Genomic DNA, 18,040 nt, shown 5'->3' with positions numbered 1-18,040 from the left:
GCAATTGGTTAAATAAATGAATGAATTAAATCTTCTCTATCTTTGTCAGGCAAAGGATGCAGTACTCCTTCAATAGGATAAGCAGAGCCATATCTCTTCTTCCAAAGCTGGAATCTTTTAGCTTAATCTATATTTAAGTGAGCATGAAATGTATGCTATATCAGTAGCACTCAGTAAGTCAGATTGGCTAACCATAAGGAAGAACAAGAGGCTGACTCTTCTTTTGCAAAATTGCTGGTATCTCTATTTCATCACTATAATAAGATCCAGCCAAAGACCAGCATAGGTTGTGTATTGGCTACCAATTAAGAAAAGCAATGAAGACTGCAAATAAAAATAATGATATAATACCCTTTCTTTCTGTTTTTCTTTGCTTGAGGGAACCATGCAAAAGGAAAGTAGAAAGAAACATTTGCATTTGCAACGTATCTTGTGCAAGGTGGTTGTTATAACAGAATCACAGAATCACAGAATCACAGAATGGTAGGGATTGGAAGGGACCTCTGTGGGTCATCTAGTCCAACCCAAACAGCCAAGCTAATCTCACAATGCATGTTTAACTTTTGAACATAATTTACACTTTTACTAGTAAGTATATGGGTAGTTTCAGGGCATCCAAGGGTTATCAAAACTCTACAGTATCACTGGATCTCTGTGTCATGTTCTACATGGAACCAGAAATGGGAGTTTTATGTTTGTGGCTTTAATGACAGTGTGCTGCAGATATCACTCGTGCAAGCTCCCTCAATGAATCATCTATAAATCTTTTTGTTTGGGAGAAGTTGCTACATTAAAAAGAAGAAAGAAATCATAGGAAATTACCATAACTGGACAAGAAATATACTGCACATAGCTAGAAGTATAAGAGTAAACTGAAAACTGTATTTTTTGAAAAGATTAAATGAAGATTGTGTTTTTTTAGCTTACATATTTAGTGCAAATTTTAAAATTTTAAATACCTCACATGAGTACTTATGCTGTGATTTTTATTTACTTCCAATACTCTCATTTTTTATTGTAGTTTGTTAGCAATATTGCCTGAAAGGCCCCAGCCTACTGACCCTAACATCTTGAAGGTGTTTAGTGGGTTATTTTCCAATATTCTGCTGTTCCTGGACTAGTCTTTCTACAATGGAGTATAAATAAAACAGTTTTTTCAAGTAGTTAATTGTATCTGAAGCCTACTGATATGGATATTAGAAGACCAAGCTCAAAACATTTTGATTGTGCTGAATGGATTATTTCAGTACAATTTGGAAAGAATGTCCAGTTGTATGTACAAGGTCATGATAAAGCAGTTCCTTTTCTGAGTGCTGTCTCATCTTGCTAAGAAAAAAAAAAGCTAAAGTACTCATATAATTTTGTGATGTAGATTTTAGAAACATGGGGAAGTGCGACAGCAAGAGTATTTCTAATGTAAGAAAGCACACAAATTAGCTGGGCATCATAGAAACAATGGATTGGAGAGATTCATTTTTCATCCCACCTAGACACACCTCACTGACTAAGGCAAGGTCCCGTGTATACAACATTGAATATAATCTGTTTCTTTCATGTATTTATAGCTAGGAAAAAAGTGCAGATTCAGGTATAGACAAAGGTTTGGTCTTTTCCCAGACTTCTGTGAAGACTTAGCAAAAGAAAGGGTTAAAAGTTCATTACGCAATTAGTAGGGCAGTTTCGTAATAAAAAAATCATATAACACTATTTAAACCAAGCCACAGAATAGTTTGGATGGTGAATTAGTTCCTACAGAGCTTGGATGAATGGCTACACAAAGGTATGCACACTGTACATTTCAGTAGTAATAAAGAAAGTGTAGTATCTTGAGTCTTCATTTACTACTGTTTTGGTTTCGGCTGCCGCCGGCAACAAAAGCGCCATGCGGCTGCCCCTCCCCCCGCCGGCGTGCGGAGGAGAATGAAAAGAAAAAGGCAGAAACCGGTGGGTCGGGATAAGGGCAGTTTAACAGAACAGCAAACAGAGGGAAACAGGAACAACAACGATACAGATAAGGAGAAAAACACAACAACGAACCGTATGACCCAGACAGCCGCTTGCCCGAACAGCACTGGCGCTGAGCCTCCCCAAGCCGCGAGTGAGTTCCCGCTGCAACCCCCCCCCCCCCCCCCCCCGGAACCCAGCGTGACGTCACATGGTATGGAATACCGGGCTCTGTTTGGCCAGGTGGGTTCAGCCCCCACCCCCCGGCTGTGCCCCTTCCTGGAGTCCGGTGAAAATTAACCCTGTCCTGGCCAAACCCAGGACATTATCCACCCCTTATTCCATACCATCTACGTCATGCCCAGGTCCCCCATTGTCCAGTTGATCACCACCACTTCTCCTGTCTCCAGATATCATTCCATTAGTCTATGGATCATCACTCTAAAGTGTCCGTTGAGTTCATTTAATCCATGACTTCGGGCTCCATCTGTCGTTATGGTCTTCCGTGGCAGGGGAGGTGATGTGTGGTGATGGGCGGTCACTTGCTGCATCCGGAGCTCACGGCTGATGTATCTGGTGCGGCCCGTGCCCACAGTCTGCAGGAGATGTTGATCTTGATGAAGTTGCTGGATGCCAGTTGTTGAAAACCAGGTCCAGTTCCATCATTGCTGTGCTCTGCTAGGTTTTCATCGAAAAAGTCCATCCTTCTTTAATCTGGAGAATTCTTACTATGCTACTACTGGTACAAAATATAACAATTATAACAGTGATAACAGACAGTGACAGGGTTATTTAACAACTAACTTTATACAATTTATTTATGGACTATTCTCGCCCAAAATTAAATCCCCATGAGGTACACATCGGACTTCCCCATCCTTCCGCATTACCCACCAGGTACACCCAGGTCCTTGAGCAAAAGCAATCCCGCGGACGGCCTTGCCTTTGCCCGAGGCAGGACTAACCCAAACCGTCTTCCCTAACATGTTCTGCATGTGCACTACAGGGACTTTATCCCCTTCCACGGGGCGTTGAGGTTTTGACTGGGCAGGACCAGCCCAGTTGGTGGACCCTCTGGTGTTAACCAACCAGGTGGCCTTTGCTAAATGGGTATCCCAATTTTTGGAAGTCCCACCCCCCATTGCCCTCAAAATGGTTTTTAGCAGCCCATTGTAACGTTCGATCTTTCCCGAGGCTGGTGCATGGTAGGGGATGTGATACACCCACTCAATACCGTGTTCTTTGGCCCAGGTGTCTACGAGGCTGTTGCGAAAGTGAGTCCCGTTGTCCGACTCGATTCTTTCGGGAGTGCCATGTCGCCACAGGACTTGTTTTTCCAGGCCCAGGATGGTATTCCAGGCAGTGGCATGGGGCACAGGGTAGGTTTCCAGCCATCCGGTGGTGGCCTCCACCATTGTGAGCACATAGCGCTTGCCTTGGCGGGTCTGTGGCAGTGTGATATAGTCAATCTGCCAAGCCTCCCCATATTTATATTTTAGCCATTGTCCTCCATACCACTGAGGCTTTACCCGCTTGGCTTGCTTGATTGCAGCGCATGTCTCACATTCATGGATAACCTGTGCAATAGTGTCCATGGTCAAGTCCACCCGTCGGTCACGAGCCCATCTGTATGTCGCGTCTCTTCCTTGGTGGCCCGAGGTGTCATGGGCCCACCGAGCTATAAACAGTTCACCCTTATGTTGCCAGTCCAGATCCACCTGAGCCACTTCAATCTTAGCAGCCTGATCTACCTGGTGGTTGTTTTGATGTTCTTCAGTGGCGCAACTCTTAGGGACGTGGGCGTCCACGTGACGGACTTTTACAACCAACTGCTCCAGCCGGGCAGCAATATCTTGCCACAATAGGGCAGCCCAGATAGGTTTGCCTCTGTGCTGCCAGTTGTTCTTCTTCCATTGCTGCAGCCACCCCCACAAGGCATTTGCCACCATCCAAGAGTCGGTGTAAAGATAGAGCACTGGCCACTTCTCTCGACTGGCAATGTCTAAAGCCAGCTGCATGGCTTTCACCTCTGCAAACTGGCTGGACTCACCTTCTCCCTCGGCAGTTTCCGTGACTTGTCGTGTAGGGCTCCATACAGCAGCCTTCCACCTCCGCTGCTTCCCCACAATGCGACAGGACCCATCCGTGAACAGAGCATACTGTTTCTTATCTTCTGGCAGCTGGTTATACAGTGGGGCCTCTTCAGCACCTGTCACCTCCTCCTCTGGCAATGCTCCGAAATCTTTGCCTTCTGGCCAGTCCATGATTACCTCCAGAATTCCTGGGCAACTGGGGTTTCCCATTCGGGCACACTGGGTGATCAGCGCGACCCACTTACTCCACATAGCATCGGTGGCATGATGCGTAGAGGGGACCCTCTCTTTGAACATCCAGCCCAGGACCGGCAATCGTGGTGCTAGGAGGAGCTGTGCTTCAGTGCCCACCACTTCTGAAGCAGCTCGAACACCTTCATATGCTGCCAGAATCTCTTTTTCAGTGGGAGTACAGCGGGCCTCGGATCCTTTGTATCCCCGGCTCCAGAACCCCAGGGGTCGACCTCGAGTCTCCCCTGGTGCGTTCTGCCAGAGACTCCAGGTTGGGCCATTCTCCCCGGCTGTGGTGTAGAGCACGTTTTTAACATCTTGCCCTGACCGGACTGGACCATGGGCTATGGCATGAACTATCTCCCGTTTAATCTGTTCAAATGCCTGTCGTTGCTCAGGGCCCCATTCAAAATCATTCTTCTTCCGGGTCACATGGTACAGAGGACTCACAATTTGGCTGTAATTTGAGATGTGCATCCTCCTAAAACCCACAACATGCAGAAAGGCCTGTGCTTCCTTTTTGTGGTTGGTGGAGACATAGCTGCTATTTTGTTGATGACGTCCATTGGGATTTGACGGCGCCCATCCTGCCATTTTATTCCCCAAAACTGGATCTCTTGCACAGGTCCCTTGACTTTACTTCGCTTAATGGCAAAACCGGCTTTCAGAAGGATCTGAACTATTTTCTCCCCTTTCTCAAAAACCTCCTCCGCTGTGTCGCCCCATATAATGATGTCGTCGATGTACTGCAGATGTTCTGGGGCTTCACCCTTTTCCAGTGCAGTCTGGATTAGTCCATGGCAAATGGTGGGACTGTGTTTCCACCCCTGGGGCAGTCGATTCCAGGTGTACTGGATGCCCCTCCAGGTGAAAGCAAACTGTGGCCTGCACTCTGCTGCCAAAGGGATGGAGAAGAATGCATTAGCGATGTCAATTGTCGCGTACCACTTGGCTGCCTTTGACTCCAGCTGATATTGAAGTTCTAGCATGTCTGGCACGGCAGCACTCAGCGGTGGTGTGACTTCATTCAGGCCACGGTAGTCTATTGTCAGTCTCCACTCTCCAGTAGATTTTCTCACTGGTCATATGGGACTATTAAAGGGTGAGCGAGTTGCGCTGATCACTCCTTGACTCTCCAGCTGGCGGATCAGCTGATGAATGGGGAGAAGGCAGTCTTGGTTGGTACGATACTGTCACCGGTGCACCGTTGTGGTCGCGATTGGCACCTGTTGTTCTTCAACCCTCAGCAACCCCACAACGGAAGGATCCTCCGAGAGACCAGGCAACATGGACAGCTGTTTAATTTCTTCTGTCTCCACAGCAGCTATGCCAAAAGCCCACCGATACCCCTTTGGCTCCTTGAAATAGCCTCTCCTAAGACAATCTATCCCAAGGATGCACGGAGCCTCGGGGCCAGTTACAATGGGGTGCTTCTGCCACTCCTGCCCAGTGAGGCTCACTTCAGCCTCCAGCACACTCAGCTCTTGGGACCCCCCTGTCACTCCAGAAATGCAAATGGACTCTGACCCTTGGAACTCTGATGGCATTAAAGTACACTGTGCACCAGTGTCCACTAGAGCTTGATACTCTTGTGGATCTGACGTGCCAGGCCACCGAATCCACACCGTCCAATAAACACGGTTGTCCCTTTCCTCCACCTGGCTGGAGGCAGGGCCCCTCTAATCCTCGTCAGAGAATTTGCTGCTCACTTGCTGTAAGAATGACTTGGAGGTCCCCTCCAGAGGATCGGAATCAAGGTCCAACTGTCTACCTGGTCTGGAGAGCTGGCTTCTGGAAACTGGAGCGGCACTTTTCCTAACAGAATCCCCTTTTGTGATTGTTTTACCTCGCAACTCACGCACTCATGCCTCTAGAGTTGAGGTGGGTTTTCCATCCCACTTCCTCATGTCCTCTCCGTGGTCACGCAGGTAGAACCACAGGGTGCCCCGGGGTGTATAGCCTCTGTATTGCCTCTCCTGAGCAGAAAAACGCTTGCCCCTAATAGTTGAGACACTGGCCCGTACAGGTGGGGAGTAGGAAATATTCCTGTCTAGTCGCTTGACCAGTTTCTCTACAGCTGAGACAAGGGAGGAAGAGAGACTTTCCTCATATTGGCGGAGTCTGACAGCCACCTCATCCACTGTTGGTGCCTCTTTACCTTTCCAGTTTACAACTGCCAGTGAGTTGGCATGTGAGGAGGGTGCGCTCCACACAAACTTCCTCCACATGGATTGTGAGCACTGGAGTTCATCTGGGTCTGTGGGTACCTGCTCATCGTCTGTGTCACAGTAAACCAGCTCCCGCACAGCTAATTCCCTCAAGTACTGAATACCCCTTTCCATATTGGTCCACTTGCCAGGATAGCATACAAAATCGTCACTGAAGGGGTACCTCTCCCTCACGCCTGACAGAAGTCTCCTCCAGAGGCTGAGGATTTGTTCCTTTTTCCCAATGGCCTTGTCAATGCCCCCATCCCTGGCCAGGGATCCCAGCTGCTTGGCTTCCTTGCCCTCTAACTCCAAGCTGCTGGCCCCGTTATCCCAGCACCGCAGCAGCCAGGTGGCAATGTGCTCGCCTGGGTGGCGGCTGAAATCTTTCCGCATGTCTCGCAGCTCGCCCAGGGACAGGGACCGGGTGATGATCTCTGTCTCTATCTCCCGTGATGACCCTGGCTCTTCGTCATCCCTCCCGGAGTGATCTGCTCTCTTTGCATCTTTCTTTAGTTTTACAGGGGCGACTGCTACCTGCACAGGTTGGTCATTGGGCTCAGCCACGATGCCCGCGGCTGGAGCTGGGGCTGGAGCCGCTGCTGTGCCTGCCAGGGAAACCGAGGCAGACCCTGCAGCTGTGGCTGCAGCAGCCGTGGTGCTGGTCGGGGGGGCTGTGACTGCCTGCTGGGCTGGAGGGGCTGCAGGGCCGGCTGGGGGGGCAGTGCCAGTCGCAGCGCCTGCCGCTTCGCTTCCCCCCCTTTCCCCTTTAGGGCACTGAATCAGGTTGAACAGGTCTCGGTAGGCGTGGGCCAGACCCCAGCACATTGTGGTGATCTGTGTCTCTCTGGAGTTCCCAGGGTGGCAGCACACTTTTTTCAGATATTTTACTAGTTTTTCCGGATTCTGTACTTGCTCAGGGGTGAGTTTAAAAAACACTGGTGGTGCCCACTGCTCTAGACACCTGCCCATGCTGTCCCACACACCGAGCCACTCACAGCTATCCAGCCCCGGGGCAGGTCTCTGCACGATGTTCTTAACGACTTGCTTAACCCTAAACAAAACCTGCAACCCATTCAGGAGGCATAACAAAAGGAGAGTGCTGCCCTGAGCATCCCACAGGTACTCGAAATTCTCAAAAGCCCTTAGGACCAGCCTGAGGCACAAGAGGGAGGGCGAAAGAGTGGGGGAAGGTATCCCCTTCGGTTTTCCCCACAGACTGGGTTTGATTATTCACAAATTCTAAGACATAGGACCCGAGGTACGGAAATGACCGCAGTGCCGCATGCAAATACAAGCCTAATTTCATACACAGTGATGCTATCATGTCATAAGTCGATATCGTACAGTTGAGGAAAATCATCATCCTGATCTTTTTCCCAGCCATGATGAACAGCATGGCAATGAACACATAGTGCAAGTACGGATTTACATAGCAGAGCCACTTGATCAAAGTCAGAAACATTTTTTTTCTTTTTTTTTTTACCGGCGACTATTTAACACAGAAAAATGCGTATAACAAAATTTAAGCAAATCTAAGAAAACAGTTTTAACACCCGCTGCTCAGCCCTGCCGTTATCCCTGCCCCACGCTTGGGCGCCAATTTAATGTTTTGGTTTCGGCTGCCGCCGGCAACAAAAGCGCCACGCGGCCGCCCCTCCCCCCGCCGGCATGAGGAGGAGAATGAAAAGAAAAAGGCAGAAACCGGTGGGTCGGGATAAGGGCAGTTTAACAGAACAGCAAACAGAGGGAAACAGGAACAACAACGATACAGATAAGGAGAAAAACACAACAACGAACCGTACGACCCAGACAGCCGCTTGCCCGAACAGCACTGGCGCCGAGCCCCCCCAAGCCGCGAGTGAGTTCCCGCCGCGACCCCCTCCCCCCCCCCCTGGAACCCAGCGTGACGTCACATGGTATGGAATACCGGGCTCTGTTTGGCCAGGTGGGTTCAGCCCCCACCCCCCGGCTGTGCCCCTTCCTGGAGTCCGGTGAAAATTAACCCTGTCCTGGCCAAACCCAGGACAACTACATTATCACAAGACAGGTATAGAGTCTGAGCTTTGATGTAAATATAAACCCTGTTTTTTCCATTGTGGTACATTATCTATGTACTATGGGGCCCCTAAATATTTTACACAGAACTATATACAGCAGGGTACTTTCTGTGTTTTTTTTTTTCAGATATTGTGATTCTCATAGCCTCATATTTTGTCAATGGTCTAACAGGACATGTATTTCTGATGCCACCACCAGCATATTCATTTATTCAGTTGCAGCAGTTAGTATTTTGCATTAATGAAATAGTACACAATGGCACCACCAAAGGTCCTGGTGAGGAATTTCAGGAGTGCAAATTCTCATTTACAGTGCAGTAACTTAGAAATCAGTGCTCCCTTATCAATTACTTGAGGCTTAGTCATGGTTCCTTTATTTTGTCTTTCACAGGAGCAAACATATCTTCTTTACATTGTTGGTGTGGACAAAACTACTTTTTTTTTTTTTTTTCTGGGATTACTGAGTGAAAAAACATCAATCAATTATCTGAGATTCACCATGCTTCATTAGAAAATCTCAAAATTCTTTCTGAGGAAACTCCCATACAGTTAAACATGAGGTACAAATATTTTGAGAAGGTAAGCATAACTACAAATCATAATCTCCTAGGTCCAAAACCAATGAATTTTCCATATTCTATTTCTTGCTTATAAGGTAATGCGAAATAACTTCTTTTTGCAGGTGTTTCAGTCAATGAAGCTTTTTCTGAAAAATACTGTCAGTAATCACAGATTGACTAGCTGCAGCAGAAAATGTGTTTGTGTTGTACGTTCTCCAATTAAACAGGAAATTAAGTGGATTAATTCTGCCCCACAATCTAACTTAATAGAGTAAATAATGATACTTGATACTTCAAAACAGCAGCTGTCTTCATGTACTAATTTCAAGATCATTCTTTGAAGCAGTTATGGTTGTGTGAGTAGATCAGCAGGGGCATAAATTACAAAGTTGTGCTCATTCACTGGGATTCTTACCTTGCTAAAGCTTACTAATCTTTAGTGAGCTTTATAACCTGAAGTGTCTTGAATTCCATATCTAAAGTTTATTTTAAAAATGTGAGTACATGTTCTTCTTCCTAAACCCCTTCATTCTTTCATCAAACGTGCTTGCTTTAAATTCATTGCTTTTTGTACTGTATAAACTAGGTGGATTTGAATATTTACAGGAAGAATCTAAAGTATCTGGTTGTTATTAGTGTGGAGACAGCTGACTCACACATGCAAAAAAATTACAGAAACTTACAAATGTTTAAGTGACTTTTGTTTTGGGGCTATACAGAACCAAACCACACCCTGCAGTAGAATGGATCTTTTCCCTTTTTATTTTTATTGTGCAGTATCATTTCAAGTTGTTAAACCAAATAAGGACAAAACGCTCATTCTCTATTCTCCACATTTTATTATTTTTATTTAAATATAACATACTATACATTGTTGCTGAGTGATTTGCTTTCCTTTTCATTTTTTGATCCCCTTACATTTTCCTTTACCACAGGAGTCTGTTACACTAAGGGTGACAGAAACCAGAGATTATGGTTGAGTATCTGTGATACTCTAGACAGAGCGCCTGCAGTTTGCTCCCACAACAGTGGGTATTACAGTACACCAAACACACAGGAATCACTGATTCCTTCAAGGTTTTTTTATTTTGGTTAATTTTCAGAAACCACTACACATGTCACAAATGGCTCTTGACTCACTTTGGAAAAGTAATGCTTCCCAATTTTGGCATCTGAGCAGCATGGTATTTTGAGTACTGTGGTAATATTTATGCATAATCCCTCCCCTGACCAAGTCATTTAGGTAATTCTGTCAAAAGAGAATTTAATTTGTACCCTGAATGTTCTTTAAGTGGTCATCCAAAACTGCATTTGTCCGAGCTCATGCTGAATACTCTCTGTGGGTGGTCCATTAGGTCTTGTTGGTTTTAATTATTGATTACAAATTTTAAACAACAGAAACTTGCTTTTATCATTGTAGTTAAGTTTTGTTATGACCTGGAATTACATCTAGAACCTGAAATTCTCATTTCCTTTTCTAAAAACATCTCATTTGTGAAAAAGCAAGCTGGAGATAAAGTACCATGAAATACAATGTCAGCTATGAGCTTAAATGTTGCCTCTCCATGAATTCCTGGTGTTAAAACGGTTGACTTTATTTAAGAACAGGAAATACAATCTGGCCATTTTGTATTTTACTGGAAAGCTATTATTTTTTTGCCTTTTTTAAAAAAAAACAGCTAATATTTAAATAACAGATTAAGATTGAAGTGCTGGTTAAACATTGACTTAAATAAGTTATAGAAGATTCCAACAACACCAGCCTTTATAGAGGTTAAACATTCTCAAAAAGACACATTAAGCAAGGCTCTCCTTTGTACCAAAATACAGTTTCCAAACAATAAAAATAAACCCAACTTTTTCACAACAAGAAATATTGAAGATAAAACTGCAGCATCAATATAATCTCATAGTTATCACTTAAAGTATTTAGAACAAAACAATATTATACTACTTTTGTTTCTTACTAAAGACACTGCAAAGGCTTATTTATTTATTTATTGGAATACAATGTGAAGACAGTGGTACTAAATTTTTTGATGTACTGTTTTCTATTTATCTGCTCTAACAAAATGAATCTCAATATGGTTACATTGGTGAGCTATCCAGAGCTCTCTAAAATTACAGAGTAAAGCAAAACATAAAACAAACCTTATGTACCTTTAATTGAAGAGACTTCATATTATGCTTAACTTTTTTATACTGCAGTTGCCCAAGTTAAGCCATGGGACTAGTAACACTTTATAAAAATGTGCTGGATATTATGTGTTTTGAGCCTTCAGTTACTGTGATGGATATGAAAGGCATGCTAAAGCTGGATGCCAGCACAGCTTTATGGTTGGCTCTCATATAGAATACACATGTGAGTAATAATCTCTGATAAATGTATGAGCATGACTTTGGATCTCCTGTCCCTCAGTCCTTACTTAGGTATTGCTCCCACTATATACCTGTGATTCTACAAGCTGTTAACACGGGCAAATATGCTGAATGGGTGCATTAACTGAATAAGGAGTGCAGGACTGTGTTGCCTTCTTACATACCTTTCAGAGGCCAGATTTTACACTTGGGAATCACACATTGTTTAATTTTAACATTTGCAATCTCTATGACTTTAACAGGGCTGTCCAGATCTAGGTTTGAGCCCAATGCTTACTGCAGAATATCACACTGATTGCAATGCATTAGTTCTTACTTCCAAACTGAAATCAAAGTCAGATGAATATACACACAGATGCAGTGACACCCAAGTACAGATGTGGCCCCTTCTCTCAGTTTCAAAATAGCAGAAAGACCCTTTGAACAAAGTATGTCTTGAAGTTTGTTCTTCAGTGCTTATAAGCAAAAAATTTCTCCAACATAAAGACACCCAATACCATAAATCCAAGCACTGCTTGTTTGGTCTTTTTGCTTAAGTGCAAGACAGTTTAGGAAAAAAATGGATTATAGACATTAAATTCTGCCTTTAAAGCCTTGTCTAATACCTAGTCTCAGAGTACTTCTGAGGTGTTGACATTTTAACCTGTCAAACTCTGTGTGAAGTACTGAGAAAAAGGGAAAATAACAAAGAAGAAATGAGGAAAACATTTCAAATCAAAAAGATATTTAACATCCTATTAAATAAATAACTTAGAGAGAAATAAAAAGAAATGAAGTTAGAACATACAAGCAAACCATACTATTCGTTTTGTTAGAACAGTTTGACACTACTTTGCTTATATTCCTTAATCCTATCCATTCTTCCACAAGGCTTCCTCAGAAATGACATTATTTGTGCATGTGACCCAAGTGCTTCCAATAAATGCTTGTGTGTCTAACTGTTCATTGGATCATTAGGCTTGAACGAGCAATTAAAGTCTTTGATATGAGTTAGTATTTCATAAATAGCATCCCCAATGAAGATCATTCAACAGACTCTCACGTCTGTTAAATTCAGTTGCAGAAATAAAAAAAAAAAAAAAAAAGTTCACACTGGCAATAACTTCCATCCCACTTGATCCAGCTTGTATCTTGATTATAAGATATGACACTGAACTAAATAAAAGTATTTCATGTGCCAGCAATGAGTACAAAACTTTCAAAGGCTTCCCCTGCTCTCTCTTCAAACAAGCAGATGTCTGCACTATTTTTTTGCATTTACTTTTCAAGAGGATTACCAAATATTCTTGACATAAGAGCCTTTGGTTCAACTGCATCAATAATATAGTTCCTTCACCTATGACATTACAACCATCGGAAGAAAGTGAGCTGAAGTGTTTTTCCTTCTTGTTTTCTGCCCTCTCTTTGTGGCCCCCCTTCCATTCAGGGCCACGAACATTTGCCTTCCATTGTGCTTCCAATTTAAGGATGCATATGTGTTATATCCATTTTCTTCTATTCGTTCCTTCAATTTGCAATCACTGTTAAATTCCTTCTGTTAAAAGAAGAAAACAAATACACAAAATGAGGATGAGTATAGTCTTTCAGAGTTGCAGCATACTGAAGGTAAATAGTTTCTAAAAATGTTTTGGAAGATTTCAGTTTCTGTATATGACACTCTTTAAGGATTCTACAGTATATTTAAAGAAAGGTGTCACTGTGTCCACGGGATTTAAAGCAACTTCAGCTAGACTGCAAAAAGTGAAACCAACAAAAGAAATAACCAATTATTCAGAACATAATTATAGCAGTGAAATTATATAATTCACTCACAGCTAAAATTAAACTTCTCTGTGTTGGAATATAGCAACATATGAAATCAAATTCTCAGTCATAAAATCAAAGTATGAGGTAGTAATCTCGGAATTATTCATCGTATTTCAGTTCTAACAAATACAACCCTTAAATATCTTGAACCAGATTGTAGATACCATACGTTAAACAAGTATGTGTGACCTAGGCCTACTTCTTATTTATGCATGGCATAGGTCTTCTTCTTGGCACCGCACTGGCCATGAAATAAGGCTATTTTGGATGGGTGCAAATCACTGTTATGCTGCTGTTGCAATGGATCTGAGGCCTGTTTACTTTGCTGACCTGAAGAGGGGCTTAGCCTGAGAAAGAATCATGTACGATGCTGTGTCTTACTGACTAAATAAACTTGAAAGCAATTTTGTGTATGGTGTGAGGGATTAAGGCTTTTTATTTTTAAAGGAGAATGTTGTTTGAAAGATTTTTCTATAATGTTCAATGCACTTCTGTGCAGATCTGCTTCTCTATAACGAAGACAAGAATGCTTTGTTGTCACAAATAAGTAATTCCTACATATAAAAAGCCCCAGCTTTATCAAGTTACTTCTACTCCATTTAGAAGGCTTTTGAAAGTGGGACTTTTACAACGTACTTAAAGGACAACCAAAATTCAGCATTTTGTTATTTCTGCATTTCAGAAGATGTTATTTCACAGCTTAGAGAGAAGTATGTCAGAATCTCAGAGTATGATATACTCACTACATGAGGTATTTTTGACATGTCTATGAAGAAGACAAGAGATAAGTCTGAATAATAAAATAATTTTCATAGTACAGATAATAATTTCAGGGATGTTTTATCTTTTATAACGATCAAAATCCTTAGATATTCAGCTAGTAAAGATATAGAAAGTATGCACATTAACAAAAAAGCACATAAGGATATTAAAAATACATATTTTCCATTCCTATTAATTTAAATTAAATTTTTAAACTAGATATGTTCACTACTTTGATACATTAAGAATTTTTGGGTCTACAATTAACGTCTCACTTAGTTGCTGCTAAGACCACAGAACACATGCATATGTTTTCCTAACAGAATTGTGCATATTCAAACTCAGTTTGGCTCCCAAAATGCTCTTTGGCTTTGGGACAAGTAGTTAGTGGAACACTGACTGTTGGAGAAGACACTATTGAGAGAAGACTCTCTACAAAATGACCCTCAATATTGCCTGTATTCACAAAGCTACATATAGATAATTTAATATTTATTTGCTTTAATATGCCACCTGTGGCGTCAAGGTATTGAGAAGGCAGGTGACAATCCATCACCGTTCTAAACTGCAGTAACTTTTCCTATCTGCCTGCAGCTTATTTTGTTAAAGAAACCAAATAGTCTTTTACTCCTTCACTCTAAACAAAGTCAGACAAATAGAAAGGTATCTGATAAACACAGAAACAGTCTTACTTGTTTTCTCTGATGCAGAATTGTACTCGAATCTAAACTTTTATCTCTAGTCTTACATAATACAGAGAGAAGAGATGATATTGTGAAGTGGTTAAGAAATCTTATTGCCAGGGGTCTGAGTGTTAGCCCAAGACCACTTTGCTCATTTAAAACAAATTTCAGCATAACCCTGCACCAATGTCTATTGTGCACATGCTTAAGAGTGTTTTTACAATTTTTATTGGTTCTGTTTTTCATATCCATCTGCAAGCTGCCACACTGCAGTAATATGAGTCTAACTGCAAGTCTTGGGAGGATGGGGAAAATAATAACAGAAGAATTCTTGAAATCTCTGAAGTATTATGGAATCAGTTTTGATAAGTCATTATGTCGTGATTTTATGATGTGAATATTGAAAAATTATCTCAGCTGGAATTAAAAAAAAGACTTTCCACATTCGTATCCTCCTGTCAACACTATTTCTAATACACTATGAATTACCAAATCTTATGGCAGCAGTTTCCACCTATGGTACATGAAAGCTGTTTTGACTTCTTTTGTGTGTATGTAGGGGTTGGGATGGAGTCTAACCACACCAGCTGCGGCTAACAACCTGGGTAGCAAAACTTATCTCAGGCTTTGGGAAAGACCATCAAAATTGACTAAATTAAATGCTGCAACCTGAGATGTGTGAATTAAGATGGTGATTTACACTAACACCTTCATGTATGTGCAGAAGCATACACACCCATGATCAACGAGCTTAGCTTAACTGACAAATTCTAACTTTGTCAGGAACTCAGTACACCCTTACACCTCCCAACAGTGCACGACTGAGCACTAATTATCCTGTGTTTCTGACTAGTGTAATTCTAGAAATTAAAATCCAAATTTACACAAGTTTCAGAAACATTTCTCTGTTCTAGTCTTTAATTAATGTGATTATTTGACACTGCCCAGGGTTTAGAAAGTCAGAAGAAACTTTTTGAACCAGGAGTGATTACCCACGGTGCAGATGAGGGAGGAGAGTTTACATAATTCGTATGAACTAAACCCACTCCATAGAAATGCTTCCTTAAAAAGGAGTGCCAAATGACTTCTTGCCCCTTGAGTCTTAGTTGACACTCTCGTAACTTCATTATCTGCAGCAGAGGTAGGAGGCTTAGCTACATTGCCTGAGGATAAACCCAGTCCCAGTACCTATCTGTGACCTGTTCTGTTTAAAGCCTGTGGATGTTCTGAGTACTAAGCAATCTGAAGACTAATGGCTCATAACCTTTGCAAATGACTTTGATAAGGTTATGTTTATGTAGGCTCAAACTCACTGAAACTGGCAAAAAGTTGCAAAATTACAAACCAAACCAGATTTAACACTAGAACAATCTGGTGTTTGTGTAATCATATGGATGTGTGATGGTACACTTGAGTTTAGTACTCAGATTTATAGATCATATTGCTTGCTATTAAAAATATTTGGATAGTTAATTGGTTTTGTTGGGTTGCTGGTTTGTTGTCCTCCCCATCCCTCCTCCCCCGAAAGTACCAGTAACCCCAAACTTACACTAATACAGAGTACACATGCACAAATTTCAAATTATACCCAAATTCCTCTCAGTCAAAGCTTATCTATCTGCTGATATAAACCTCTATACCTCTCTGTACTCCCATAATCTTGTGTATTAATTAATACAGCCAATTTAAAGCTGGCTACTGTATAAATCTTCTTGTAAGTCATAGTTACGTAATTTGGTGTGTCCGCTCTATCAGTTAACATTTCCAAGATTTTGGGTACACTTTATGCCCCCCCTCAAATTACTGCTAACTGTGACTGTACTGCAGAAAAACAGGGGAAAAAGAGCCATATAGCTTACATTTTGTAGGACCCTCTCCATTTGCCATTACTTAATATGAAACTTGACTGAAACAGTAAGTATGATAAATCCCAGCAGCTGCTTTGGCATGATATGAGCTTAACAAATAACAGGCAGCTTGTGGTGAAGCAGGGCTGATGGTTTACTAGAGGATGAAAATTTGATGAACAGCTCATTTCAGCTCTAATTAGTAGTAATGCAAAGGCAAGTGGGGTTTTCAGTAGGTGAGGGAACTAAGCTGACTACTGCAATCCATTTGAAAGGTAAAAAAAATACTTACAGAACCGTAGACTTTTCCTTTCTTGTTCATGGCTAAATAATAGTTGCTCTTAACGGACTTAACTGCCACAACTCCAATTTCTACAGATGTTATCTCCAATATGCCTAAAAAATAAAAATCAAGCTATTTAATTACTTCATTAGAGGATTTTTTCAGTACAGAAAAGACAATGAACCTGTAAAACACTAAACATCTCATATTTGGAACCAACTCTAAACCATTGCAAGGATATACACCAACATTGTTTCAATTAACTTGTTTCCTTTGCTAACCTTGCATTTTAACCACCATAAATACTGAAGCAGCTCCATTCTTCTTAGCACAGATTTTACTAAAATTTATCAGAAAAGACATCTGAAACACAGCATTACATTAAATCTATAGCATATGTCAATAGAACTTTAGATTTGCCCCAGTCTTCAAAACCAGCGGTAAACTATTTATTCCTTGTAGGACATCTAGATAAACTAAATCTCTTGGCTGCACTGAGCTGATAAATTCATTTTGGCAAGTATGTTGACATTTTAGGATATAGTTAAGACTAACCCTAACAGCCACATTATCTTTGTCTTTCAGCTATTGAAATGGTTTGCTCTGTTTATAATAAATATGATTTTTTTTTCTTTAAAACAAACTCTTTCTGTGATACTGGGTGGCTCAAGGGGCCAATAATGGGAGACAGAACGTTTCATCTCTATGTTTTCTGCCCAAAAGTATACTGATTTGGGTGTAGTAGAAGCTACTACAACTTACATAGTGACTTTACAGATCTCTTTTCTGCTATTACTAGACCAAGTGGATGGTTATGTTGTTTGGGCATTGTGTCTTAATACAGGATAAATATGGCTCAAACAAAATAACTTCTAAATGGTTTATCCAGGTAGCATGCCTGCCTCCAACATTTCTCCTGATATTAAAGCAGATATTAAAGTAGTCAGACCAATAGCCCATGTAACGCTGTAGTCACTAAGGATCTGCCAATGGGGAAATTACATGAGGGACAGAAGTGTTGAGAAATTGTAAAGAACATCCTAGACCAAGACAACAAACAATGTGACGAATAGGTCAGTTGAAAAAACATTGATAAGTTGCTACCCACTTAAAAAAAAGAATGTGCGACAATTTCCTTCTAAATATGTTCTATGCTTTTTGTCTGAGCAGGGTAGTACTGGAAAA

At 41.8% G+C, this 18,040-nt stretch overlaps 1 protein-coding gene across 3 annotated transcripts in view; it reads right to left on the bottom strand.

Moving 5' to 3' along the window:
- Window positions 1-9,929: 9,929 nt before the first annotated feature.
- The window catches only part of FGF10 (fibroblast growth factor 10), a 107,917-nt gene continuing 99,806 nt past the window's right edge, over window positions 9,930-18,040 (bottom strand). For all 3 annotated transcript variants that reach the window (XM_075411698.1, XM_075411699.1, XM_009943675.2), the window contains exons 4-5: window positions 16,865-16,968; window positions 9,930-13,008 (exon numbers count right to left, since the gene is read on the bottom strand). In XM_075411698.1, the coding sequence (XP_075267813.1) occupies window positions 12,811-13,008; window positions 16,865-16,968 (302 nt within the window). In that variant the 3' untranslated portion in view covers window positions 9,930-12,810. The remainder of the gene's footprint in view (window positions 13,009-16,864; window positions 16,969-18,040) is intronic.

Source organism: Opisthocomus hoazin, chromosome Z (assembly GCF_030867145.1).
Source record: "Opisthocomus hoazin isolate bOpiHoa1 chromosome Z, bOpiHoa1.hap1, whole genome shotgun sequence".
Lineage (NCBI taxonomy): Eukaryota > Metazoa > Chordata > Aves > Opisthocomiformes > Opisthocomidae > Opisthocomus > Opisthocomus hoazin.
Note: the sequence above shows the minus strand (reverse complement) of the source record. Positions and strands in the feature narration are given on the sequence as shown.